Consider the following 27,360-nt stretch of genomic DNA (forward strand, 5'->3'; position numbering starts at 1 on the left):
TATACTCTCTACATAAACGCTGTCTAGTGTGTATACTCTCTCCATAAACACTGTCTAGTGTGTATACTCTCTACATAAAAGCTGTCTAGTGTTCATGCTCCATTGTTCACAGACTCGTGTTTCTGCCTCCGTTTAACATGTCACAATGCACTGATAAAGCACAAACATGTCATGATGAACACACAACTAGAAGATGACCACGCTGTCCATTAATGTAAATATGATGGCTAAACATGCTGCTAACGTTAGAGTAGCCAGGTGTGCTGCTGCTCATTTAGACATATTAAAGCCCAGCAACAGGTCTGAAAAGCTACAGTTCCCCCCGTATGTTTCACAGTAACTCAAATATGGGTCAATATATGACAAAGCATTCAGTTGCTGTCCCACCAATAACCCCTGCAGGACAAGTTTTACTCATGACATGGTAATTGAAGTTAAGTTAGCTTAACCAAGCCAACTTTAGCATGAAGCTAGTGGTCCCATTCATTTTTGCCAGGTCACGGTGTTTTGGAAAATTTCATAGGAAATTCATCACAGACTGATTGTTGAGTGACATTAACCAAAGCTAGGAAACGTATACACAATCTGTTAAGGACTTCTTGTCACGTTAATTTACTGTCGCAGAAATAGCAACATGGTGAGCCTTTAGATGCCTCTTGAGGTTGGTTGTATTTTTGCCACATAGTTTATAGCCACAGCGTGTACCTCTGTCTCCCACTACAAGGCATTCTGTTTTATTTTCTGCTGGATTATGTGTAAAGTATGTCCATAAATCATCACGTTTTTTCCGCCCACCAAGGCCTTGTGCTGGCATTGCTGCTGCCATGGTCCATGAACTGTGTGTGGCTGCCCCGGTGTGCACTGTGCCCGGACATGCCTGGTGGTGGGCATGACCAAACAAGGACAGGATGCAGGTGCATTGCTGATATTTTCAGCAATTGGCAGACTGATTGCACGCACCACTGGAGGAAACGCCATGCATTTTGATCGTCCTATAGCCAACCCACTAACATTTTCGTCTCGTCTCGTCAACGAAAACAACAGATATGTCTCGTCATATTTTCGTGATCAAAGAGTTATGTTTAGCTCGTCACTGTCTCGTTTTAGTCATAAAAAAAGGTGCATTAACAAAATCATTTCGTCATCGTCATCATTAACGAAAACAACACTGATATCCTCACAGTGTGGGCTAAGCAGCACATCCCAGTCCGTGATATCATAGCAGTCCCTGAGGGCATCTTCCATTTCAGGGGACCACCCCCTGATGGAGCTAGTTGTTGCAGGCTGCCTTTGAACCAGGGGAGTGTACTTCAGCTGTAGATGAACCAGGTTGTGGTCAGACTTCCCTAGTGGGGGGAGGGAGGGGTGTGGCTCTGTATGCATCCCTCACATTAGCATACAGCAAGTCAATTGTCCTGTTGTTCCTTGTTGGACAGTCCACAGCCTGGTAAAAAGCAGCCAAAGTAGAGTCCAAAGTAGCATGATTAAAGTCCCCAGAAATGATGATAAATGCCTCAGGGTGCTGTGTCTGCAGCCTTGCTGTGACAGAGTGAATCCTCTCACATGCAGCAGCTGCGTCTGCCCTCAGAGGGATGTAAACACAGATGGTGATCATGTGACTGAACTCCCTCGGCAGATAATATGGCCGCAGGCTAATGGCTAGCAGCTCCAAGTCCGGGCAACATCAAACTGTCTTTAAGGAGATATGTCCTGAGTTACACCAGCGGTTGTTAACATAAATGATGAGTCCCCCACCTTTGTTTTTCCCACATGTGTTAGTGTCTCTGTTGGCTCTCACAGCAGTGAATCCCCACAGGTCCACATTAGCATCCGGTACAAGGTGTGTTAGCCATGTCTCCGTAAAGATAAATAAGTAAATCCGCTGGTTGTTCAGAGCGGAAAGCTCGTCAGCTTTATTCGGCAGCGAGTTCACATTCCCCATGATAACGGAGGGAATGGATGGTTTGCAGTGCCGCCGGTTGTCCGCTAGCCTAGCCTTTAGCTTAGCTCCAGCTTTGCAGCCCCTGGGTTTCCTCCTCAGCTCGGCTGGGATAGGGTGTCGTATCCCGGCTCATCCCATTGTTTTCAGGGCCAGCAACTCCTCTCTTGAATAAGTGAGAAAACTGGCTCCTGGTTGCGTGTTAAAGTTAAAAATATCCATGTGATATAAGTAAAACACACTATGTCTTTGTAAGAAGAGCAGAAAAGTAAAAAATGGTGGAAAAAAGAGGTTTAAAGAGCTAAAAACTACAGAGCTACTGGAAAGGCAGCCATCTCACACAGCGCCCATACTAGATGGGCATATCATGGGTAAATTCAGGAGCAAGATCAATGTAATTCTCCTATTTTATATTAAACTTTGGTCAAATATCTGTAACATTCTGCATTCTCTGCATTTTTTTACCTTGCGCAATACCAGAAAAATTCAGTTGAAATCAAGCAATTTGAGGTGAACTGGCCCACCTCTGAAAAAACTTTGCATTTGAATTTCCCGGGAAACATTGATTTTCGCGACGTCATCTGCAGGACGCCTCCTTCTGAATCCTACATCAGCGCTAGTTTGTTTATGAGAAAATGGCCTGGTGGTTTTCTGCAAATTTCTTCAACGTTATCATGTAATTATTAAAATGGTTAACAGATGTATCGTAGGAGGGTGTAGCAACACCAATCATGATGGGATTAGTACTCATCGTTTACCAAAAGCCCGGACAATGAGAGAGAAATGGGAGCACTTGGTCTACACAGGCTGTGCACTGAAACCGTGCAAAGCTCTAGCAGCCTGCTGGCGCTTCCGCAGGTGACGTCACGAATCTGGCTCCAGACTCCCTTGGGATTTTTCCAGATGCGTTTTGTTATTTTATTTTTTATACTGTAGACAGATGGCTTTGTGCAAAATTACCCTTCTGGATGAGCGTGTAAAGGGACATACTTTCATATAAAAAAAACTAAATTGGTCCAGAATATGCACTTTAACTTACCTGGGCTTGTCACTAGCCCACGTACATGGGCTCCGCCCAGGGATCTAAAGTCATGTTCATAAATGACACTTTAATGCTCTGTAGATAGTGGAATCAAAAATACTGAGAAAATACACACGGCTCTCTGAGTTGATTTTTTTTTCACAGTAAAAGTAAATCATCATTAAAGTATGGTGGCCAGGAAGTGCAAAACAAAATTACAAAATGTGAAATACTTTTACATTTTATAAAACAAAATTACATTAGCAAAACACTTTTACCAAGGACAAAACAAATTTACATCTTTGAAAACAAATTGACAAGACACAAAACCCTTTTACAAGAATTTTTAAAGGACACCGACCAGACAGAAGGACCAAGCGCACAGGGAACAAGACAATGGCTGTGTCTGAAATCACTCACTCATTCACTACTCCTTACTCACTATATAGGGAATTCTATATAGAGGACTATGTAGTGAGTAGTGAGTGATTTCAGACACAGGGAACATGAATTGACCACTCACTCTATCACTTCCTGGCCACCGTACTTCCAGGTCGCTTGCGGTATTTGGTACATTCCCCTTCCATGAAGATTTTCATTTGTAAATTTGTCTCAGTGCTTGTAAAAGGGCTTTGTGTCTTGTCAATTTGTTTTCTAAGATGTAAATTTGTTTTGTCATTGGTAAAAGTGTTTTGCTAATGTAATTCATCTCATTATCTGTAGCCGCTTTATCCTGTTCTACAGGGTCGCAGGCGAGCTGGAGCCTATCCCAGCTGACTACGGGCGAAAGGCGGGGTACACCCTGGACAAGTCGCCAGGTCATCACAGGGCTGACACATAGACACAGACAACCATTCACACTCACATTCACACCTACGCTCAATTTAGAGTCACCAGTTAACCTAACCTGCATGTCTTTGGACTGTGGGGGAAACCGGAGCACCCGGAGGAAACCCACGGGGACACGGGGAGAACATGCAAACTCCGCACAGAAAGGCCCTCGCCGGCCACGGGGCTCGAACCCAGACCTTCTTGCTGTGAGGCGACAGCGCTAACCACTACACCACCGTGCCGCCCGCTAATGTAATTTTGTTTTATAAAATGTAAAAGTGTTTCACATTTTGTAATTTTGTTTTTTCCTTCCCAGCCACCATACTAAAGCCTGGATTCCATAAATAAAGATGGATTTGGTCCGGACAGTGACGACAGAGTAGGTCAGATTTCCTTCTTCTGGTTCTTGTAGCGCATCCTGAGCCCTGGAGCTTCGGCTACTCCTGATTGGTTGGAATTAATCAAAGCTTCAGGCTTGTATGTGAGAAGGAAGTCAATTAGATCAATTTCCTGTTCTTCAGGATCACATGTGAATTGAGTGCTGAAGCCCAGACGCTCAGCCTCCATCAGCGGGTCATCCTCCTCACTCTCCATCTCCATCTGCTTCAGATCATTATCTTCATTCTGTTTATCTTCCTGCTCATCATCATCATCATCCTCTTCAGGAGCGTCTTCCTCCACCTCCTCATCTTCATAACTGCAGCCAACAGCGCCTCCTTGTGGATAATGGAAGACGTGCCTGTGATGACTGAATGTGATCTGTTTTCTCCTGCTGGGTGTTTCTCCTTCATTCTGATTTCCTGGTGAATTTGGCATCTCCTCTTCATCAGCAGAACTTTGAGCCAGACCAGGTTGGTCTTCACCAACTTCCTCCTCTTCCTCTTCATCCTGGTTATAATCTTCTTCATCAGCATCACCTTCATTATCATCTGTTTCTTCTTCTTTTTCGTATTGTGCCTGTTTGAGTTCATCATCATCCTTCATCCCTTGAGGACCATCTTCATCTTCACTGGACTCATCTTTCACTTCTTCTGTCCTTTCTTCATTCTTTTCATCCTCTTCTTCTCTCTCCATTCTTTCAGCCACTTCCTCAGGTGTAGGAACATCTCCATATGGCTCCTCAAAGATGACACTTGGATATCGATGCCTGTAAAGCGGCACCTCATACTGAGGAAAGGTCTCCTCTGGATAACCTGAGGAGGACAAAGAACAAAATTGCACATGCATAAGAATGTCTTTCAAATCATTTGAGACTTTCATGAGAAATGGAGGCTCTTCAGATGCTCTCCAGACTAGTTCGGTCACGTTAAGCAGGGATCCTGGATTCAGAATAAGAACCTTCACAGGGAAAATGACATTAGGAGTTTAAACAGCTCAGTAGGTGATGTTTTACCTTCCCAGTCTGCAGAATATGAGGTTTCCTCAGCTTCCACCTCAGGGGTGACGTCTTCCAGCAGCCGTCCCTCCACTAACATGTGCGTGATCTTCCTCAGGTTCTGGACTTTTATCTCCTCCCGTCCACTTCTGTACTCACGACATCTGTAACCAGGACAACACACGTATCATTATGAGCTGTGTTCTGGTACTCAGTGAGTTGGTTATGAGGATGAAGCTGTTCTTCTGTGAACTCTGAGAACACTCAGGTGAGAAGTTTGGGTTTTTTACCTTGTAGGATGTTGGACAGATTTTGGTGTTCTCTCCCTCTGGACTTCCATCTGCTTTAATCTGGTCTGTAGCTGAGCCATCTCATCTTCAGCTGGAATCAACAGTTACGCAAGTGTTTACAGATGTACTGAGGTTCACGACCCTTACCCCTTTTCTGCCAAAGTGAACCAAGTGCTAGTTCTGGGCTGGTGCTAGTGCTGGTTCAGAGCTGGTTCAACATGTGAACTTTCTAAGAACTGGTTTGCTTTTCCATGAGCTAGAGAAGCACCATAGAGCTACATCTTTACATCAGAATGTACGTCTCCACTTTCACAGCCGCTAGACCCACTGCTAATGTCACTATGGTACAGGGCCCAAAATGGTACAGGGCCCAATTACCTCTCTGATATGTTGCAGCAGCCTAACCCAATCAGATCTACCAGATCAAAACAGAAAAATTTACTATTAAAACCAGTTGTTAAAATAAAGTGTGGTGAAGCAGCTTTTAGCTACTATGCAGTACAGCTATGGAACCAACTCCCAGAGGACATTAAAAATGCTCCTGCTGTTGGCAGCTTCAAATCTAGGTTAAAGACCAAGCTGTTTTCAGATGCTTTCTGTTAAATAATTAATATTGTCTTCTTTACATTCTTTATAATCTTTACTTCTCTGCATGTTTTAAATTTACTTTAACTTTATCCTATTTTATTCTTTATTCTATTCTGCTGTTTTTTTTCTTTCTCATCTTATTTGAACTACTACTTCATTTTATTATTTTATTTTTGCTATTGTTTAATTCTTATTATTTTCTTTTAATTCTTTTAATTAATTGTTTTAGAATAAAAATAAAATTATTTTATGTAATTTTATTTCTCTATTGTTTACTGTTTTTGTTTTTACTTCTGTAAAGCACATTGAACTGCCATTGTGTATGAAATGTGCTATATAAATAAACTTGCCTTGCCTTGCCTAGCACCAAGCACAACAACAACAACGGCAGACAATATCATCTCTTTTTCTTCTTCTTCTCTGGATTAGTGAGAATAAATTCTACACTAGCTTTGTTTTTTTTTAAATATGGTTGTCACGACGTTTTATCTGGTCTTGTTGGCCATGATAATCCCATCCCTCGCCTCTGATATAGGAGGTTCTTGGTTCTAGACCCTCAAAAATTTAGTGCCACTCTTGAACCAGTTTTCCTGGCTGAGAGCCAGTTCTATGGCTGTTGAAAAGTGAAGAACCGGTTCAAGATAAGGCACTGGCCCTGGAACTGCCCTGGTGGAAAAGAGGCATGTGATGTAAAATAACACATTCATCCATTTTGTGCATCTGTTAAAAGGAGCTCAGTTCTTATCCTAAAGATCTGCACTTCACTGGTATCGGCAGCTGCTGAGCTGCTCATGATTTTATAATCTGGGTTTAACACCAGAATAAAACTCCCTCCAGGCTGTAAGAAGATCTTAATCAGCCTCATCATGTGCAATATCAACACCATCAGGAGGTTAATGAGGAAATAAAAATAACAACAGTGCTCCTGCGATGCTGAAGATGATCTTCCTGGTGAAGTTCATTCCCTGACTTGTGCAGGTCACCAAGCAGCTGCTTTGTGTTGGACAATGATGGAATTTTACAGCTGATTATTTGGTCAAAAACATTGCTTCTAGAAACCAACACAATTTATTTAGGATTACAATTAGTCTGTGTGTATTTTAAATATTATTAAGGGCTGTAAAATTTCATCAACTGCACAGTCCAGATTTTCCACAACATTCATTTTCATCATGACCTGAATATAAGGTGGTGATATTTTTTTTTCTTGTCTGCTTAAATTTTTAACCCAAAATTTAAAACCACGATGATTTGTTTCATTAAAATGAATAAAATTAAACGGTCAAAACTGTTTACTTTTTTAAAATAGAAAATACTAACATTTTAAAAGGGGTGTGTCACGTCAGTGCTGGTTTGGGCCACTCTGGTCTTCGTTACCCAACAGCCCCATCAGCCTACTACAGATCACATGACCCTGTCACATGCCCCTTTAATCACATGCCCCGTGTTTCCTGTTGATTATTGTTCCCGTTTAAACTCTGACTGTTGTGTGTTTGGTGCCATGTGGTCTTTAGCTCTCGCTCTGTATGATTATTATTTTGTTCAGTTTATTCTTTGTTTAATTAAAATCCTGCCCTTGTGTTCATCTCCACCACACTGTGGCATATTTATGGAGATCTTTTTTTTTTGTTAGTTTAAAGGTAAGCAGTTTCTCAAATGATGTGAGTCGATGGTTTTTGTCCATGTCCATCATCCTGGATTTCACTTTCCTCATTTTGCAGTATATTTCCCAGTAAACGGTTAAACTTACGCAGCTCCTGTGCTGTGTGTTCAGGTCGCGGGATGGAGAAGCTACAGTGGTGTGTTGTAGATGGGTCATTTTGTGTAAGCTGTAGAGGAAATAAAGCAAAGTTTTGTTTACAAAGAAGCCACAGAAAATTCACAAAGACAATAAGAATGGATCATGACTACAAAATCGGCTTTCTGAACATTAGTACATAGCTGTGGTTCCGTTTGGGTGGTGTCTGTTTCTTCACACAGTCCTGATGTTTCACTGGAGTACATGGAACACGATGGCATTTAAAAACACACACCGTCACCTGATGATGATGATGAATTTCTATAGTATTTTTCACAGTCCCAAGGTCACTTAACAGTAGGGGTGGGGGTGGGGGGACTGGGCAGTCAGAATGGAAGAGAAACATTTGTGGAGAAGATAACTCTTCAATTGAGATTTGAAAATTGAGAATGACCAGCAGTCACAGAGAGATTGAGGAGGAGAATTATAGAGTTTGGGGACACCCCCCCCCAGAAAGTCTGGTGATGTAGGACAGCAAGTAAATCGTTGCCTTGCTGAAGAGTTAAAAACATCATCCTTTGTTTATTTCATAGACAATAAAAAGAGGAGACGGAGCCACTCCAAAGGGTTTGAATGGAGAGCAGTGAAGCCGGATTGGGGCCACTTCCTTTTGAGCACTTCCTGTTGAGCCTCTCACTGACAGCTGTGCAGAATGAGGCCCGGTTTGAGAACATAAAGTAACACAAGAACACACCTGTAAACACAGTACTCATCTGGTAGCTGCACCTCAAAAATTCTTTTGACTCAGTTTCTACTTTCTAAAATGTGACTAATGTCTTTTTTTTCCGAGTGAAACCAAAACACGGTCCAATAAAACACCACTGATGCAACTGTCTCTGCACTCATGGCTGAATGAATTTTTTTTCAGATTCCCAGAGTTTAATTTTTATCAAAGTTGGAGAAAATCGTGGCCATAAAATGAGTTACGAGGTTATGGAGACAATCACAGTGTCACGTTTCTCTAGAAAATAACAAAAATGGACAATGGTCCAGAAGTTATTTGATGTTTAAAAAGCTGAAATGAACCGAAGTCACTGTAAAGCTAAAGCTAGCTGGTTGTCTCACCCTCCCGTGACGGCTACACATTTCGAACGCTCAATTACCACCGTGGTTTATTTCTTGTGGGAGTTCGGAGCAGGTGGGTGGAGCACAGAGGACGGCAGGACAGAGATCAAGTTCCAATTTAGTATTTATTGTCACACTTTTCAGCATAACATCCGCTCAGACAGACACACACACACACGACGGGTGTCTGTTCAGGGAAGAGCTCCTCTGCTCTCTGCTCTCCCTCCCTATATAGGGCGCGGTCACTGGGAAGACACACAAACACAGGTTAATTGCTCTCAGGTGTAGTGATTCTGCCACTCACCTTCCCTGACTCCGCCCTCCTGTCACAGACCGGCGCTTGACCACGCCCCCGCTGCCACATACCCCCACCGCCCGACTCAGGCCGGGCGGCTGTCCGGCCTGCAGCCAACTCCCCCCCCCCCTTGGCGGGAGAGGAAGTCCGCCACGACCATCTGCGCCCCCGGCCTGTGGACCACCTTGAAATTAAAGGGTTGGAGTGCCAGATACCAACGGGTGATCCGCGCGTTGGCATCTTTCATGCGGTGGAGCCACTGGAGGGGCGCGTGGTCCGAACAGAGGGTGAAAGGGCGCCCCAGCAGGTAGTACTGGAGGGTGAGGACCGCCCACTTGATGGCCAGACACTCTTTCTCTATGGTGCTGTAGTGCCCCTCACGCACCGACAGCTTCCTGCTGATATACAGGACGGGGCGGTCCTCCCCCTCCACCTCCTGGGACAAAACCGCCCCCAGCCCTCTGTCCGACGCATCGGTCTGCAACATAAAGGGGAGAGAAAAGTCAGGGGAGTGTAGAAGTGGCCCCCCACACAGTGCAGCCTTTACCTCTGAGAAAGCCCGCTGGCATTGCTCCGTCCACTGGACCCGATCTGGTGCCCCCTTTTTAGTGAGATCAATCAGCGGGCTGGTGACGTCCAAATAATTAGGTATAAACCTACGATAATAGCCAGCCAGCCCCAGGAACTGTCTCACCCCCTTTTTGGTCTTGGGCCTCGGGCAGGCCGCAATTGCTGCGGTCTTGTTAATTTGGGGACGCACCTGCCCGTTGCCCAAGTGGAAGCCCAGATACCGTACTTCCACCCGCCCAATCGCACACTTCTTTGGGTTGGCTGTGAGACCTGCTCACCTCAGCGACCTAAGGACGGCCCTTAGGTGTTCCAAGTGCCTCGGCCAGTCATTACTATATATGATGATGTCATCAAGATAGGCGGCCGCATAGGTGGCGTGGGGGCGGAGGACCCGGTCCATCAGCCGCTGAAACATAGCGGGCGCCCCAAACAGCCCAAACGGAAGTGTGACGAATTGGTGTAACCCAAACGGTGTGGAAAAGGCCGTTTTTTCTCGGGATAGTGGAGTCAAGGGGATCTGCCAATATCCCTTCGTCAAATCCAGTGTCGAATAAAAGTGAGCCGTGGCTAGTCGATCGAGCAGCTCGTCAATACGAGGCATTGGGTACGCGTCAAATTTAGACACCGCGTTGACTTTCCTATAGTCTACACAGAACCGGACCGACCCGTCGGCCTTGGGTACCAAGACCACCGGGCTGCTCCAGTCACTGTGGGACTCCTCGACGATGCCCATTTCAAGCATGGTCTGAAGTTCTTCCCGAACCACCTTTTTTTTGTGTTCAGGTAGCCTGTAAGGGCGGCTACGCACTACCACCCCCAGGGGCATCTCAATGTGGTGCTCTATGAGGTTAGTGTGACCGGGCAGGGGCGAGAACACATCCGAAAACTCGGTCTGCAACTGGGCGACCTCCGTGAGTTGGGTCGGGGAGAGGTGGTCTCCACAGGGGACCGGAGAGGTACGTGATGCCAATGTCCCTTTTTGAACCTCTGGCCCCAGCTCCGCCTTCTCCGGAACCACCGACACCAACGCCACGGGGACCTCCTCGTTCCAGAGTTTAAGCAGATTGAGGTGGTAAATCTGTAGCGCCCCACCCCTGTCCGTTCGCCTCACCTCATAGTCGACGTCCCCGACTCGCCATGTGACCTCAAAGGGTCCTTGCCACTTGGCGATCAATTTGGAGCTCGACGTGGGCAGCAGTACGAGTACTTTATCTCCCGGAGTGAACTCTCTAAGGCGCGTACCCTTGTTGTACAGGCAGGTTTGCCGTTCCTGGGCCTGCCGCAAATTCTCCTGAGTTAGGTGAGTGAGCATGTGGAGTTTTGCGTGCAGGTCCATAACGTACTGAATTTCATTTTTGCTTTGTGAAGGTCCCTCCTCCCAATTTTCCTGCAGCACATCTAGGATGCCGCATGGCTTACGCCCATATAATAATTCGAACGGGGAAAACCCCGTGGAGGCTTGGGGGACCTCTCGCACTGAGAACAGCAAGGGTTCGAGCCACTTATCCCAATTACGTGCGTCCTCACTTACGAATTTTTTAATAATATTTTTGAGGGTGCGGTTGAACCGTTCTACTAAACCATCCGTTTATGGGTGATACACACTGGTGCAGATCGGCTTAATCCCCAATAACCCATACAGTTCGTGCAGTGTCCGTGACATAAACGTAGTGCCTTGATCAGTCAGAATCTCTTTCGGGATTCCAAGTCGGGAGATGACGCGGAAGAGCGCCTCTGCAATACTGCGTGCTGAGATATTGCGCAGAGGCACTGCTTCCGGGTATCGCGTTGCATAGTCCACCAGAACTAATATAAAGCGATACCCTCGTGCTGACTGATCTAATGGCCCGACGAGATTCATCCCAATTTGCTCAAACAGGGTCTCGATTCATGGAAGAGGGTGCAAAGGCGCTTTTGGAATGGCCGCTGGATTTACTAACTGGCATTCGCGGCATGCCGTACACCACCTACGAACATCGCCGCGAATACCCAGCCAATAGAATCAGGCCATTATTCGGGCTAGTGTTTTATCCTGCCCTAAGTGTCCAGCCATGGGATTAAAGTGAGCCGCCTGGAATACCAATTCCCGGCGGCTCTTCGGAATTAAAAGCTGCGTGACATGCTCTTTAGTTTGAGTGTCCTGCGTCACTCGGTATAACCTATCCTTCATAATTGCGAAGTAGGGGAAGGACGGGGCGGCGTTCGGCTGGAGCGTTTGACCATCGATTACTCTCACTTGGTCAAACGCATGTCGCAGAGTCTCGTCTCGCGATTGTTCTAATGGGAAATCCGTGAGGGATTCCCCAATAGAGAGAGGAGAAGCCGGCGGCTCCTCACTCTGACGCGGAGATGACGTAGATGGCTCTGCGACAGCTGCTCCCACCAAAGCGGCACCGGGACCTCCCCCTGTTAATGGCAGGACCCACTCTTTATTAGGTGTGTCATTAAACCCCGAAATCCTGGCCAATCAGTCCCCAAAATTAGAGAGTCGGTAAGGCGGGGATTAACCGCCGCCTTCACTATAAATTTTTCCCCTCTGAAAATAATGTGGACCGACACCAAAGGGTAGCTGTGAACATCCCCGTGCACACACAACACCTTCACCCCTTTTGCTCCCCCCAATGCCTCGTTTTGAACCAGGCTTTGGCGAATTGAGGTCTGATTACAACCAGAATCCACCAATGCCTGATATGTAGCCCCTTGGATACTCACTGGTATGCGATACGCTCCGGCCCGATCGAGGGCGGCCTCTGGCGCATCGGGGATCCGAACCACCGCGCCCACTTCCATTGCCGTGCACTGCTGTTGAAGGTGGCCCGGCTCCCCACAGCGCCAGCAAACCGGCTCGGGCTTTCCCTCTGCACCGGTGATCTGGGGCTCACTCACCTGAGGTGAGGGAGAGACAGACACAGAAGGGAGAAATGGGAGGGCACCGCGGGTACGGCGGGCCGGCTGGGGTGGTGCCGGCCCCCGCCTCCGCGGAGGGGGAATGGGGCGAGGACGGGACACAGGAGGAGGGAGAGAGAGAGAGAGAGAGAGAGAGAGAAGAGGAGAGAAGAGAAGATGCCATCTGCTGCCCTGCCGCCGGGACAGCCGCCAAATGGTCCTCTGCCAGCTTGACTGCTTGATCCAGCGACGCCGGGCGGTGGCACCGGACCCACTCCGCAGTTCCTGCTGGCAAGCGAGCGACGAACTGTTCCAGCGCCACCTGGTCGAGGATTCCTTTGGCATCGCGGTTGTTGGCCCTCAGCCACCGCCAGCAGGCGTCCCGGAGCTGCTGGCCAAACGCGAACGGCCGGCCGACTTCCTCCAAGCGCAGCGCGCGGAAGCGCTGGCGCTGCTATTCCGGAGTGCGCCCCACGCGCTGAAGGACGGCCCGGCGGAGGTCCGCGTAGGCCAGCTGGCGGTCGGCGGGGAGCTGTAGCGCGGCCAGCTGTGCTTCTCCCGTGAGCAGGGGGAGGAGGCACGCCGCGCGCTGCTCCATCGGCCACCCCGAGGCTTCGGCGACTTGCTCAAAGAGCGTGATGAACGCCTCGGGGTCGTCCTGCGGGCCCATCTTGGTGACGGTGAGGGGAGATGGGCCCGCGGTAGGACTGCTGGTGGGCCCCGCCGACGCGAGGAGGTGCCGGAACACCTGTCGATCTTCTTGTTGGGCCAACACCAGGGCCTCGAACCGCTCTTCTTGCTCCTTTCGGAGGGTGAGTAGCGCCTGGTGCTGGCTTTGCTGGGCCGTGGCGAGGGCGTGGATCAGTTCAGCGAGTGGGGAGGACTCCATGGGGCTGTGAGGTTGCTGTGCTCCAGGTCCCGGGTTTCAGCACCACTGTGGCAGTTCGGAGCAGGTGGGTGGAGCACAGAGGACGGCAGGACAGAGATCAAGTTCCAGTTTAGTATTTATTGTCACACTTTTCAGCATAACATCCGCTCAGACAGACACACACACACAACAGGTGTCTGTTCAGGGAAGAGCTCCTCTGCTCTCTGCTCTCCCTCCCTATATAGGGCGCGGTCACTGGGAAGACACACAAACACAGGTTAATTACTCTCAGGTGTAGTGATTCTGCCACTCACCTTCCCTGACTCCGCCCTCCTGTCACAGACCGGCGCTTGACCACGCCCCCGCTGCCACATTTCTATTTTTGATGGTATTGAAAATCATACAGCTGGGCTTTCTAAATATACCGTAGTACCACCCAAACCTATCAGTGGCCCTCATTATAAAAATACATTTTATATACCTTATAGAATATATAGATGATGTAGAGGAAAATTCCAAAGCCATAAGCAGGAGTGACTTGAGCGATTAGTGTGGGTTTCTGAAAAGTCTTCTTTTGGGAAAAGGTCTTGGAGTTCTGACTTGGATAAAGTGAGTCAGGCATCCACTGGTCATCTTCTGATGATGCACCACAGCCGTATCTTAGAACAGGAAGACTTCCAGGACCAACTGCTGGAAAAAACAAAACAAAACCTAAAAGTTATGTTCAAGGCTGAAATTTCTCTCTGCACCAAAAACTTATAAAACTCCTCAGTGACATTTCTTTCCACTTTAGTCCTGATCCTGAGGTTTTACTGCAACAGTAAATGATTATAAATCTTAAATGAATCTGTAAAAAGTACCTCCAAGAAATACCTGATTTATTAAAACAAATTTTCTTGGAGCAAAAAGTAAAAAAAAACCAAACAAACAAAAAACCCAAACATTCTGAAACACTCAGAACAAATGTACTGCTTGGTGTCTGAGGAAGCGTCACTGTGTACATACACACACTACACTGCTATACTTTATTTACGTTTCTATTATGAATACATCTATTAGCATAAAACTCTTCTGGAATTTACTTGGGGGGTGGGGGTTATATATAATAACATACTAACAGTTATATTTAATAGTAATATTTTCCCCGTAATATATTTTAAAAATATTTTCTCTGTTGGTTTCCAAAAAGAGAAACGGGTAATGACACACTGCACTGCGTGGTGTTTTCCTTTTTACATCACTTCTGAACTTTAACCAGCATGTATTTTAAATATTATTTATTTAGGTTTAAGTTCTGATGAAACTGAGACCAGAAGGGAATTTAACAAGCGTTCATATGACTGTATTTACCAGAACAGCTAAACACATCTGTGGCAGTGGGGGCGTGGTCAAGCGTTGGTCTGTGAATGGAGGGCGGAGTCAGGGAAGGTAAGTGGCAGAATCACTGCACCTGACAGGAATTAACCTGTGTCTGTGTGTCTTCCCCAGTGACTACGCCCTATAAGAGGAGAGGGAGAGCAGAGGAAGGGAGCTCTCTCCTCAACCTGGACACTTGTGTGTGTGTGTGTGTGTGTGTGTGTGTGTGTGTGTGTGTGTGTGTGCGTGTGCGTGTGTGTGCGGGAGAATAAGTGGAAAGCTGAAAAGCTAAAATAAAAGGGTTTTGGTGAACTCAGTTCTGGCCTGCCGTGCTTCTGTGCTCCACCCACCTTAACTAGTTCTACAACATCACTGTAAAGAACTGTGCAGTCTTGACTACATTATACACTGGTATAGTAGTATTTTTACACACACACATAAATATATCCATTCACTTTCTAAAAGTGGAGCTTCTGATGAATTTATGAGCAAAATATCTCCAAGAGCACAAAATCCCCCTGAATAGAATAATAATATTACAGCACCATGAATGAACCATCGAATTGTGTCGTGTCATGTTTTTCACCTCAATAAATCACTGCATTGTCTTGTGACAGTGAGACCAATAACGAGATTCACATCGCAGTTACGATACATATTTACTGCTTTCTTTGACGCCGCATGCCCTGCGCCAGCAACAACACCAGCACATTTATTATGGTGTGACTCTGCTGGGTGCCTGGGGGACAGCAGTGAACCAGCGCTTTCACTTTACACCACTACTGTAGAGTTACCATCCAATATCACACTCCGTACGTCACACAGCTGTCTGGTTTCATCTGTCACGGCCACACACAGCAGCAATAGAACTAATCCCCATGCACCTGTTCCTGATTAGAGCTCAATCACAGCACAGACATTTATATAAGGACTCTGAATAACACACAGACTTTGTGAAAGCCTTGTATTTTGTGTCACTTTTCTGGTTTTGACACTTTTTGTGTTTTTGGACTGTGAGTATTGTATCAGAATCAGAATCACTTTTATTGCCAGGTATGTGAACACACATGAGCAATTTGACTCCGGTTTCACTTAGCTCTCTTAGTACAAACAGATAAAAAGCGTAGACAAAAACAAAACAAAAAGCTATGTACATGTAGAAGGGTAAATATGTATGGACAAGGATATATATATATATATATATATATATATATATATATATATATATATATATATTTTTTTTTATCTTTTGGTGCAAAATGGTGCATAGTGCAAGGATGACTTAGTAAATATAAATATACAGTGTGCACAGAATCACGGTATGAGTGTGCAGATATTTCACAGTTGAGGTTACTGATATTTGAGTCCGGTTTTAGCTGTTCATCACAGAGACAGCCTGAGGGGAAAAAACTGTTCTTGTGTCTGGTTGTTTTTGCGTACAGTGATCTGTAGCGTCTCCCAGAGGGGAGAAGTTTAAACAGTTTGTGATGAGGGTGTGATGGGTCTGCAGAGATGTTACCTGCCCGTTTCCTGACTCTGGACAGGTACAGGTCTTGGATGGAGGGCAGGCTGACACCAATAATTTTCTCTGCAGACCTTATTGTCCATTGCAGTCTGTTCTTGTCCTGCTTGGTGACCGATCCAAACCAAACAGTGATGGAAGAGCAGAGAACAGACTGAATGATGGCAGAGTAGAATTGTGTCAGCAGCTCCTTAGACAGGTTGAGCTTCCTGAGCTGGCGCAGAAAGTACAGCCTCTGCTGGGCCTTTTTGATGATGGTGACTGTGTTGGTCTCCCACTTCAGGTCCCAGGAGATTGTGGAACCCAGAAACCTGAAGGTTTCAACAGCAGTCACAGTGTTGTTGGTGATGGTGATGGGCAGCAGAGTGGGGGGGCTCCTCCTAAAACCAACTGCCATCTCCACAGTTTTGAGCATGTTCAGCCCCAGATTGTTCTGACCGCACCAACAGACCAGCCGTTCAACCTCCCGTCTGTATGCAAACTCATCACTGTCTCGGATGAGGCTGATGACCGTTGTGTCGTCTGCAAATTTCAGGAGTTTAACAGATGGGTCTCTTGAGGTGCAGTCGTTGGTGTAAAGGGAGAATAGCAGTGGGGAGAGCACACACCCCTGGGGGGCACCAGTGCTGATAGTCCGAGTGCTGGATGTGATGCTCCCTAGCCTCACCTGCTGCTTCCTGTCAGTCAGGAAGTTTATAATCCACTGACAGGTGGAGGAGGGCACAGTGAGCTGGGTGAGCTTGGTGTGGAGGATGTCTAGAATGATGGTGTTGAACGCCGAACTGAAATCCACAAACAGGATCCTGGCATATGTCCCTGCAAAGTCAAGGTGTTGCAGGATGTAGTGAAGTCCCATATTGATTGCATGATCTGCTGACCTGTTTGCCCGGTAGGCAAACTGCAGGGGGTCCAGCAGGGGGTCTGTGATGTCCTTCAGGTGTGACAACACCAGTCTCTCAAAGGACTTCATGACTACAGATGTGAGGGCTACAGGCCTGTAGTCATTCAGTCCTGTGATGGTGGTTTTCTTGGGAACCGGGATTATTGTGGAGCGTTTGAAGCATGAGGGGACTTCACACAGCTCCAGGGATCTATTAAAGATCTGGGTGAAGATGGGGGCCAGCTGATCACCACAGACCTTCAGACAGGAGGGTGACACACCATCTGGGCTGGGTACCTTCCTGATCTTCTGTCTGCGAAAATGCTGACAAACATCCTCTTCACAGATCTTGAGTGCTGGTGTGGGGTCAGAGGCGAGAGGAGGCAGAATAGCAGGGGGTGTAAATGGGTCTTTAATGTCTGAGGGGGGGAGAGGTGTGAATGTGTCAAATCTGCAGTAGAACACATTCAACTCATCAGCCAGTTGATGGTGCATTGCAGTGTTGGGGGATGGTCTCCTGTAGTTGGTGATGTTCTTCAGGCCTCTCCACACTGACGCCGGATCGTTGGCTGAAAGGCTGTTTGTATCCCTCTGATATCCTGTCTGTGCCTCACTCCACCACTGCCTGGTTTTCCACTTGGCCCTTGTCTCCATTTTAGCTCTTTTTTTGCTTTGCCTACTCAAGTGAGTAAGACGCTTCTTTGCTTTGCTCCTGCTTGCTCTTTAATTTTTTACTTTTTCACCTAATTTCCACTATTTCTTCATTTTATTTTTCACCTTTACAAGATAAGTTAGCTTAGATAGTAAGAACACTGAACGGGAAACTTCAGTGGTTATTTGCTTGAGAGGCTAAAATAAAAAAAACTGGCAACAACCGAACAGCAAATCATCTTGACATTGGATTAAAACAAAATTTCTTCTCCGTGCTCTCACGGAAAGTGGTCGCATTTCTCTGCTCTCCTCTCCTCTCCTTTTTTCCTGCTTGTGCTCTTTGTTTCGTCTCGTCTGCCTATACTTTTTTTTTGAGAGACTCTCTCCGCATTGAATTTCTAAACTAAAAAAGCATGGATTTGATAAACTGGTCTCCTAACGAAATTGACATAGTTTCTGGGTTCGGGGGAACCCACCTGTCCTGCCGGAATGTCTGTGGAGGACATTGGAGATATCTACCTATTCAGAACCATGATTATCAGACTTTTGCTGATTGGATTAGGCATTGCTCTGGTATATCGAGGAAATCAGACAATGGTGACAGCTGTTCAAAGCCCCACAAAGCTGCCCGATATGATTGAGTGGTGGGCAAAGCTGTCGGCACTCAGACTGTGGCAGAACTTGAACCACAACATGGTTGTCATCTTGGAGACGCTTTCGGATTTGCAAGGAATAAGTATTTAGGAGACCAAATGGAATTGAATTGAACAGAAATGGACAGAAATGGACAGATATGGACAAAATGGACAGATATGGATGAGTGGTGTGGATGTGTAAAGACTGAGTCTGTTCGAAAGACCAAACAATCTCTATCTTATCGACATTCGGCTCCCTGAACAGCACTGGCCTCGATCAAGGCCGTTGCTGGGCAAACATTTCCCCCAGAAGTTCACTGCTGGGAGACACTCTCGCATTCTTCACATTCCTTCCCCAGTTTTCCGCGGTCACCGTTTTTCACCCCCAGTGTGACAAGCGGGTGCATGACCAGCCCCGCTTGCATGGCTGCAGGAGCGGACGGCTCCTTGCTTGCGCTGGGTTACCTCTACCTCCTCCCCTCCCCTCCTACCCCCTTACCCCTTACCCCCACCCCTGATTGCCCCCTCCTTCCCCCCTTCCCCCCCTCAAGTCCCATGTTTTAAAGTGTACTTGTGTTATTGTGTGCTTGTGCGGAGGTTTGTAAATGCTTCCACACTGTACTCCTGATAGGAGCATAGTGGGGGGGGGTTCTTTTTTCCTCATCTTTCCTCATGTTACTACTGTGTTTCTTTTTCTTTTATCCCTGTCTTCCTGTCCTGTTCCCCCTCTGTAAGGACAGGTTGATGGTCATTTTCACTGGTAACAGTGACAATAAAGGGTTCATTCATTCATTCAAATGCCAGGGGGCAAAAAATCCAGGAGATCCTGCAGAAAATGCACAGAACTAGAACAGAGGATTTCCATCCTGGAATCAAAGATTGATGCCCTGCCAAAGATGGAAGAACTAAGAGAGTATCTCACAAAAGGAGTACAGAAACAGTGGCTGAGAATGCAGAGATTGCACCCTGACAGGCCGATGGCATTGCAGATCGAGTGGATGAATTCATCGATCTAACAGAGCAAAATTTGAGTACAGAAAACTGGCAGACGATGGGTGGCAGGCCCAAAAATAAAAACAGAAGAGTAATTACCTCAACACCAGTTCGTTCTGATACTATGCAACCCATGCTCCACAGCCATGCTATTAGAAATAGAGCCAGGTCTACAAACTACAATAGGATTTACAGTCCTATGGAAAATCCACAGCCCATAAGGCTTCAGAACAAATCTGAATGCCTCAGGGATGTGGAAGCGGAATTTTCAGGCGGACAAACACATCATAGAAAGAGATCGCACCACAGCCGAAGAGCTGTGGGAAGAGGCAAAAAGCAGCCCGTAACACCACCTGATCCCACAACCCTTGTTCTTGGTGATTCCACTGTAAGACATTTAAAAGGACATAGGATGATTATTTGCTGCCTTCCAAATGCATCCATCTCTGACACCAAAGACAGCATTTTGAAACTCATGTCCGAGCATAAAACTATCAAATGTATTGTTGTGCATGTGGAAGCAAATGATGTTTTCAGAGAACAGCTGTTTGTCCAAGATGATTTCAGAAAACTTTTTTATAAGACTAGAATACAATCTTTTATCAGTGGCCCACTCCCTGCAAGGGGAAGCTTTGCATTTACTAGACTCTTCAGTCTTAACCCCTGGCTTGGAAAAACTTGTTTTTTATTTGGTATGAACTTCATAAACAATTTTAACCTTTTCTGGAATCGCAGAGAATTCTTCAGGCCAAATAGCACTGAACTCAGCCGGATTGGGACCAAAGTTTTGGCTGATCACTACAGCCTCTCTTCTCCAGCATGCATTCTTTTCTCAGCCAACATCGGGCAGAACTGCTGATAAGTGTTCACAGACTGACCCAGTTACAGATATCAACAAAACCTCTGCAAAGCCAAAACAACTACCCATGCAAGCACAGCAGAGATGCTTCAACAAGGACACACAGCCATCTGGGGCAGACTGCCAAGGACATCAACAATCACATGGAGAATGTGAGCATGCTGTTAACAATGGGCAGCCACAGATCTCTGCATCGCCCATCCAGATTGAGGACCTGACCAAAGACAATCATGCAAAGATTGCATCATCCACATCTCGACCCCATGCAAGTATCACAGAGACTGTCACGGAGACAGTCACCACGGAGACAGTCATGGAGACACTCACAAAGACCTCACCAAAGTCCCAATCTCAGTCTTGCTCTTCTGACTTCATTGTACCATCCCCGTCTCCCCCCTGCATGGAAAGTATGCAGAGACTGCTGCCAATGGCTGCACTCTCTTTTTCCAGCCCAAATCATTCGCGACAAGCAGTGTACCCAGTTCATCAAAAATCAACCAACAGACTGAACTGTGTTCACCCAGGACTTTCAGCTGGCTACCAATCTTTTTCACCATCTAAAAAATACATGACATCTCCATTCCTTCCCCCTCCCAACCTCATGGAATATACGGAGAGTCTTGTATGATGTGCTGTGGGTCCCTGCACTGGGTGTAGTTTTGAAAACAGGCTGAGACCCAGTATGCCTATGCCATTCTCTATTCCTGTGTTGATAAGAAATAGAAAACATAGAGCATATTTAACCCAGGGGGTAAACCAGTCTAGTCTCCTTCCTGTTTCAAAACAACATCAGAGTGCCCAAGCGGATATTACTTCTAGACTTTCTGTAAAGCTAGCTCTTCTGAATGTTAGATCACTTTCAAACAAGTCATTTTTAATTAATGATCTTATTTGCAAACACAATCTTGATTTTTTGCTTCTAACTGAAACATGGCTGGATCAAACAAAGAGTGCTACCATCCTTATTGAAGCAGCTCCCCCAAATTTTAATTTCATGAGTGCTACCTGACATGGGAAAGGTGGAGGGATAGCAAATATATTCAAAGCCTCTTTTCAATGTAAACAATCCTCACTTGGTGATTTTACATCCTTTGAACACTTATGTGCACTTGTTACATGCTCTCCTAACATATTGTTATTAACTATTTACAGGCCTCCGAGACATTCAGCCAAAGTTTTTCTGGAAGAGTTTGATGAACTGTTGTCAGTCATTTGCTTAGAGTTTGACTGTCTTATTATATCTGGGGATTTTAACTTGCATGTAGATAATCTTGAAAACACTTATGCCAGAGAACTACTTGTACTTATTGACAACTTCAACCTAGTACAACATGTACAGGGGCCGACCCACTCTCGTGGTCATACCCTTGACCTTGTTATCGCAAAGGGTCTTACTGTTTCTATGACTGTTGTTGACCTGGCCTTATCTGATCATTTCTGTGTTTTCTCTGATGTTTCTATGTCTCCTCACATTCAGAGCAGCTCAACGACTATGGGTAGGAGAGTCATAAATGACAACACATGTTCTCTTTGAGCAAGCTCTCTCACGGATCTCAACTAAAATGTCAGACTCTGTAGATGACTTACTGGAAATTTTTAATTTAAATATGACCCAAATTATGGATGATATTGCTCCATTCAAAATCAAAAGAGTCAATGACAAGCAGAAAGCACCATGGAAGCAATACCCAGCTGTTAAACTGCTAAAGAGAGAATGTAGAAAGACTGAAAGAAAATGGCGCAAATCTAAACTTCACATCCATTATCAAATCCATAAAGAGATGCTTTGTAAATATAATTATGAAATTGGTAAAGCAAGACAGTCTTTCTTCTCCAACATCATCAACAGGAATATGAACAATGCCCGTGTGCTATTTTCAACAGTAGAGAAGCTAACTAATCCCCCACCACAATTAGCACCTGAACTTCTCTCAGTTAATAAATGCAATGAGTTTGCATGCTTCTTCAAAGGTAAAATTGATAAAATACGGCAGAATATTGCTCATAATATATCTCAGTTGCAAATAACTGAAAAGCTGCAATCGCCAGTGACAGACAGACAATTTCAACACAATGTCAGAATTTTGTTTAATTGATTATGAGACTCTTGAAAAAACTGTACAAAATCTCAGTTCCTCAACATCTGAATTGGACATTCTGCCCACCAACTTTTTTAAGTCTGTTCTTCACCTCATAATTACAGATGTGCTTCAGATCATAAATACATCCCTAGAGACTGGCATTGTTCCTGTGTCCCTGAAAAAAGCCGTTGTAAAGCCCCTACTTAAAAAGAATAATCTGGATGCTTCAGTATTAAATAACTACAGGCCAATATCAAATCTACCATTCATCGGGAAAATCCTTGAAAAAATTGTCTTCAATCAATTAACTGCCTTCTTGATATCAAACAGCTGCTTTGATAACTTTCAGTCAGGATTTCGTGCCAATCACAGCACTGAAACAGCGCTGATTAAAGTTGTAAATGACATACGTCTTAATACTGATGCAGGCAAAACATCGGTCCTGGTGTTACTGGACCTCAGTGCAGCTTTTGATACTGTTGATCACAACATACTGCTATATCGACTTGAACATTGCTTTGGGTTGACTGGTAAAGTTATCAATTGGTTAAAATCATACTTAAAAGATAGAAGCTTCTTTGTTACCATGGGAAATTGTACCTCAACATCGATGTCCTTGACCTGTGGTGTCCCCCAGGGGTCGATCCTTGGACCATTACTATTCAACCTTTATATGCTCCCACTTGGACAAATGATCAAGAACAACTCAATTTTGTATCACTGCTATGCAGATGACACCCAAATTTGTTTTTCTCTATCACCTAATGATTATGCCCCCCTTGAATGTCTCTACCAGTGTATCGACCAAATCAACAACTGGATGTCACAAAATTTTCTTCAGCTGAACACAGATAAAACAGAAGTAATTCTCATCTCATCTCATCATCTCTAGCCGCTTTATCCTGTTCTACAGAGTCGCAGGCAAGCTGGAGCCTATCCCAGCTGACTACGGGCGAAAGGCGGGGTTCACCCTGGACAAGTCGCCAGGTCATCACAGGGCTGATACATAGACACAGACAACCATTCACACTCACATTCACACCTACGCTCAATTTAGAGTCACCAGTTAACCTAACCTGCATGTCTTTGGACTGTGGGGGAAACCGGAGCACCCGGAGGAAACCCACGCGGACATGGGGAGAACATGCAAACTCCACACAGAAAGGCCCTCACCGGCCACGGGGCTCGAACCCGGACCTTCTTGCTGTGAGGCGACAGCACTAACCACTACACCACCGTGCCGCCCAGAAGCAATTCTATTTGGGAAAAAAGATGAAAGACTCAGGATTACTACTATTCTTGACACAAAGGGGGTTAAAACAAAAGATATGGTTAAAAATCTTGGTGTTTTCATTGACAGCGAGCTAAACTTTGACAGTCATATGAAAGCAATCACTAAATCGGCATTTTATCACCTAAAAAACATTTGCAAACTAAGAGGACTTATGTCAAAAAATGATCCGGAAAAACTTGTCCATGCCTTCATCTCTAGTAGGGTTGACTACTGCAATGGCCTTTTCACAGGCCTGCCAAAAAAGACCATCAAACGACTTCAGCTGGTTCAAAATGCAGCGGCGAGGGTTCTCACACGAACAAAAAGAACAGAGCACATTACTCCAATTCTAAGGTCCCTTCACTGGCTTCTCGTAAGCTACAGAATTGACTTTAAAGCATTGCTGCTGGTGTACAAATCTCTAAATGGCACAGGGCCCAATTACCTCTCTGATATGTTGCAGCGGCCTAACCCAATCAGATCTACCAGATCGCAGCAGCAAAATTTACTGGTAAAACCTGTTGTTAAAACAAAGTGTGGTGAAGCAGCTTTTAGCTACTATGCAGTGCAGCTATGGAACCAACTGCCAGAGGACATCAAAAATGCTCCTGCTGTTGGCAGCTTCAAATCTAGACTAAAGACCAAGCTGTTCTCAGATGCTTTCTGCTAACTGATAAATATCATCTTTACATGTTTTAAACTTTACTTAACTTTTACAGTCTCTGCATGTTTTAAATTTTACTTAACTTTTATTCCATTTTATTCTGCTGTTTTTTACTGAACCAGGGATGTGATTTGGGGCTGGTGAAATTATCTGAAAATTTTAGCCGGGGGTCTGGGCCCCCAGCTGGTCCAGGGCAGCGTAGGCCCCCAGCTGGTCCAGGGCAGCGCCCTTTTGGGGGGACAAGGGGGGCAAAGCCCCCCGAAGCTCCTGGGTTCTGGGGTTTTCTGACTTAAAAATTGTACTAAAATAGCAAGCAAACACACAAGAAAAAACTTGTCATGATTAACAAATTCAAGCCAATTTAATGGTCAACATGCAACTCTGAGCCCCTGTAGTAAATTCAATGATTCTTAACTGACAAAAAGCCAAAACATGAAACCTAAAAATGTCATTCTAAATTAAATCATCTGCATTAGAATAAATAGAAAATTGTATAAGGAAAAACAAAATTTATACTTTCAATTACTGTAGAAGTTGAACATAACTACAGTGGTGCCTGAAAGTTTGTGAACCCTTTAACATTTTCTATATTTCTGCATAAATATGACCTAAAACATAATCAGATTTTCACACAAGTCCTAAAAGTAGATGAAGAGAACCCAGTTAAACAAATGAGACAAAAATATTAGATTTGGTCATTTATTTATTGAGGAAAATGATCCAAAATTACATATCTGTGAGTGGCAAAAGTATGTGACCCTTTGCTTTCAGTATCTGGTGTGACCCCCTTGTGCAGCAATAACTGCAACTAAACATTTCCGGTAACTGTTGATCAGTCCTGCACACTGGCTTGGAGGAATTTTAGCCCGTTCCTCCGTACAGAACAGCTTCAACTCTGGGATGTTGGTGGGTTTCCTCACATGAACTGCTCGCTTCAGGTCCTTCCACAACATTTCCATTGGATTCAGGTCAGGACTTTGACTTGGCCATTCCAAAACATTCACTTTATTCTTCTTTAACCATTCTTTGGTAGAACGACTTGTGTGCTTAGGGTCGTTGTCTTGCTGCATGACCCACCTTCTCTTGAGATTCAGTTCATGGACAGATGTCCTGACATTTTCCTTTAGAATTTGCTGGTATAATTCAGAATTCATTGTTCCATTAATGATGGCAAGCTGTCCTGGCCCAGATGCAGCAAAACAGGCCCAAACCATGATACTACCACCACCATGTTTCACAGAAGGGATAAGGTTCTTATGCTGGAATGCAGTGTTTTCCTTTCTCCAAACATAACGCTTCTCATTTAAACCAAAAAGTTCTATTTTGGTCTCATCCATCCACAAAATATTTTTCCAACAGCCTTCTGGCTTGTCCACGTGATCTTTAGCAAACTGCAGACGAGCAGCAATGTTCTTTTTGGAGAGCAGTGGCTTTCTCCTTGAAACCCTGCCATGCACACCATTGTTGTTCAGTGTTTTCCTGATGGTGGACTCATGAACATTAACATTAGCCAATGTGAGAGAGGCCTTCAGTTGCTTAGAAGTTAACCTGGGGTCCTTTGTGACCTCGCCGACTATTACATGCCTTGCTCTTGGAGTGATCTTTGTTGGTCGACCACTCCTGGGGAGGGTAATATTGGTCTTGAATTTCCTCCATTTGTACACAATCTGTCTGACTGTGGATTGGTGGAGTCCAAACTCTTTAGAGATGGTTTTGTAACCTTTTCCAGCCTGATGAGCATCATCAACACTTTTTCTGAGGTCCTCAGAAATCTCCTTTGTTTGTGCCATGATACACTTCCACAAACATGTGTTGTGAAGATCAGACTTTGATAGATCCCTGTTCTTTAAATAAAACAGGGTGCCCACCAGTGTTGGGCACGTTACTTTCAAAAAGTAATTAGTTATAGTTACTAGTTACTTTTCCCAAAAAGTAACTGAGTTAGTAACGGAGTTACTTTGTCATAAAAGTAACTAATTACCAGGGAAAGTAATTATTCCATTACATTTTGTTCCCCCTCAAAAAAAATCAAATTCAATTAGTGTAATCATAATAAAAGTGAATGTTAAATGTGTTTAATGACTGAAATGGACACTTAACAGAACCAATTAGTAACGTTATCTACATTATATTAATATTTTTGTGGGACAATGTGAGATAAGACATCTATCAAATGTAATATATTTTTGTAGTTATTAAAATTATGTTACTAATTACTGGCCACTGACGAGGACAAACGCTTTGTTCCTCGACATAATGTGCATTGCACGTAAACACTCTTGCCTTTTATTTCAAGTAATGAAAAGTAATGGCTGTATTTCCAATGTGAAAGCGCAGTGCTGGGCTGACCGCTCGCCATCGCTGGGTCTTCCGATTGAAAGAGTGCGCAGTAGTGCAGTAGGCGTGGCCTACCTACATATGTTGTCCAAATCTACTCTGATTGGCTTACTGTGCCGGTGTGTCGTGTCTCCCCGCCCCACACGAAAGCAGAGTAAAGAAAGGCTGAATGAGCAGCGTGCCAGATGAGAACAGCGTTAATAAAGTAACGCATAGTATTTTATTGTAAGTAACGGGAACGGCGTTATAACGATGCAAAAAGTAATTAGTTGGATTACTCGTTACTAAAAAAAGTAACGCCGTTAGTAACGCCATTTATTTCTAACGCCGTTATTCCCATCACTGGTGCCCACTCACACCTGATTGTCATCCCATTGATTGGAAACACCTGACTCTAATTTCACCTTCAAATTAACTGCTAATCCTAGAAGTTCACATACTTTTGCCACTCACAGATATGTAATATTGGATCATTTTCCTCAATAAATAAATGACCAAGTCTAATATTTTTGTCTCATTTGTTTAACTGGGTTCTCTTTATCTACTTTTAGGACTTGTGTGAAAATCTGATGATGTTTTAGGT

General features: G+C 45.0%; 1 protein-coding gene across 1 annotated transcript in view; it reads right to left on the reverse strand.

Moving 5' to 3' along the window:
• Window positions 1–4,175: 4,175 nt before the first annotated feature.
• Window positions 4,176–27,360, reverse strand: part of ric3a (RIC3 acetylcholine receptor chaperone a) — a 25,055-nt gene continuing 1,870 nt past the window's right edge. Inside the window, exons 2-7 of the mRNA XM_060941894.1 lie at window positions 14,008–14,216; window positions 7,750–7,873; window positions 5,457–5,547; window positions 5,185–5,330; window positions 4,787–4,984; window positions 4,176–4,729 (exon numbers count right to left, since the gene is read on the reverse strand). Coding sequence (XP_060797877.1) covers window positions 4,176–4,729; window positions 4,787–4,984; window positions 5,185–5,330; window positions 5,457–5,547; window positions 7,750–7,873; window positions 14,008–14,216 — 1,322 coding nt within the window. The remainder of the gene's footprint in view (window positions 4,730–4,786; window positions 4,985–5,184; window positions 5,331–5,456; window positions 5,548–7,749; window positions 7,874–14,007; window positions 14,217–27,360) is intronic.

Source organism: Neoarius graeffei, chromosome 15 (genome assembly GCF_027579695.1).
Source record: "Neoarius graeffei isolate fNeoGra1 chromosome 15, fNeoGra1.pri, whole genome shotgun sequence".
Lineage (NCBI taxonomy): Eukaryota > Metazoa > Chordata > Actinopteri > Siluriformes > Ariidae > Neoarius > Neoarius graeffei.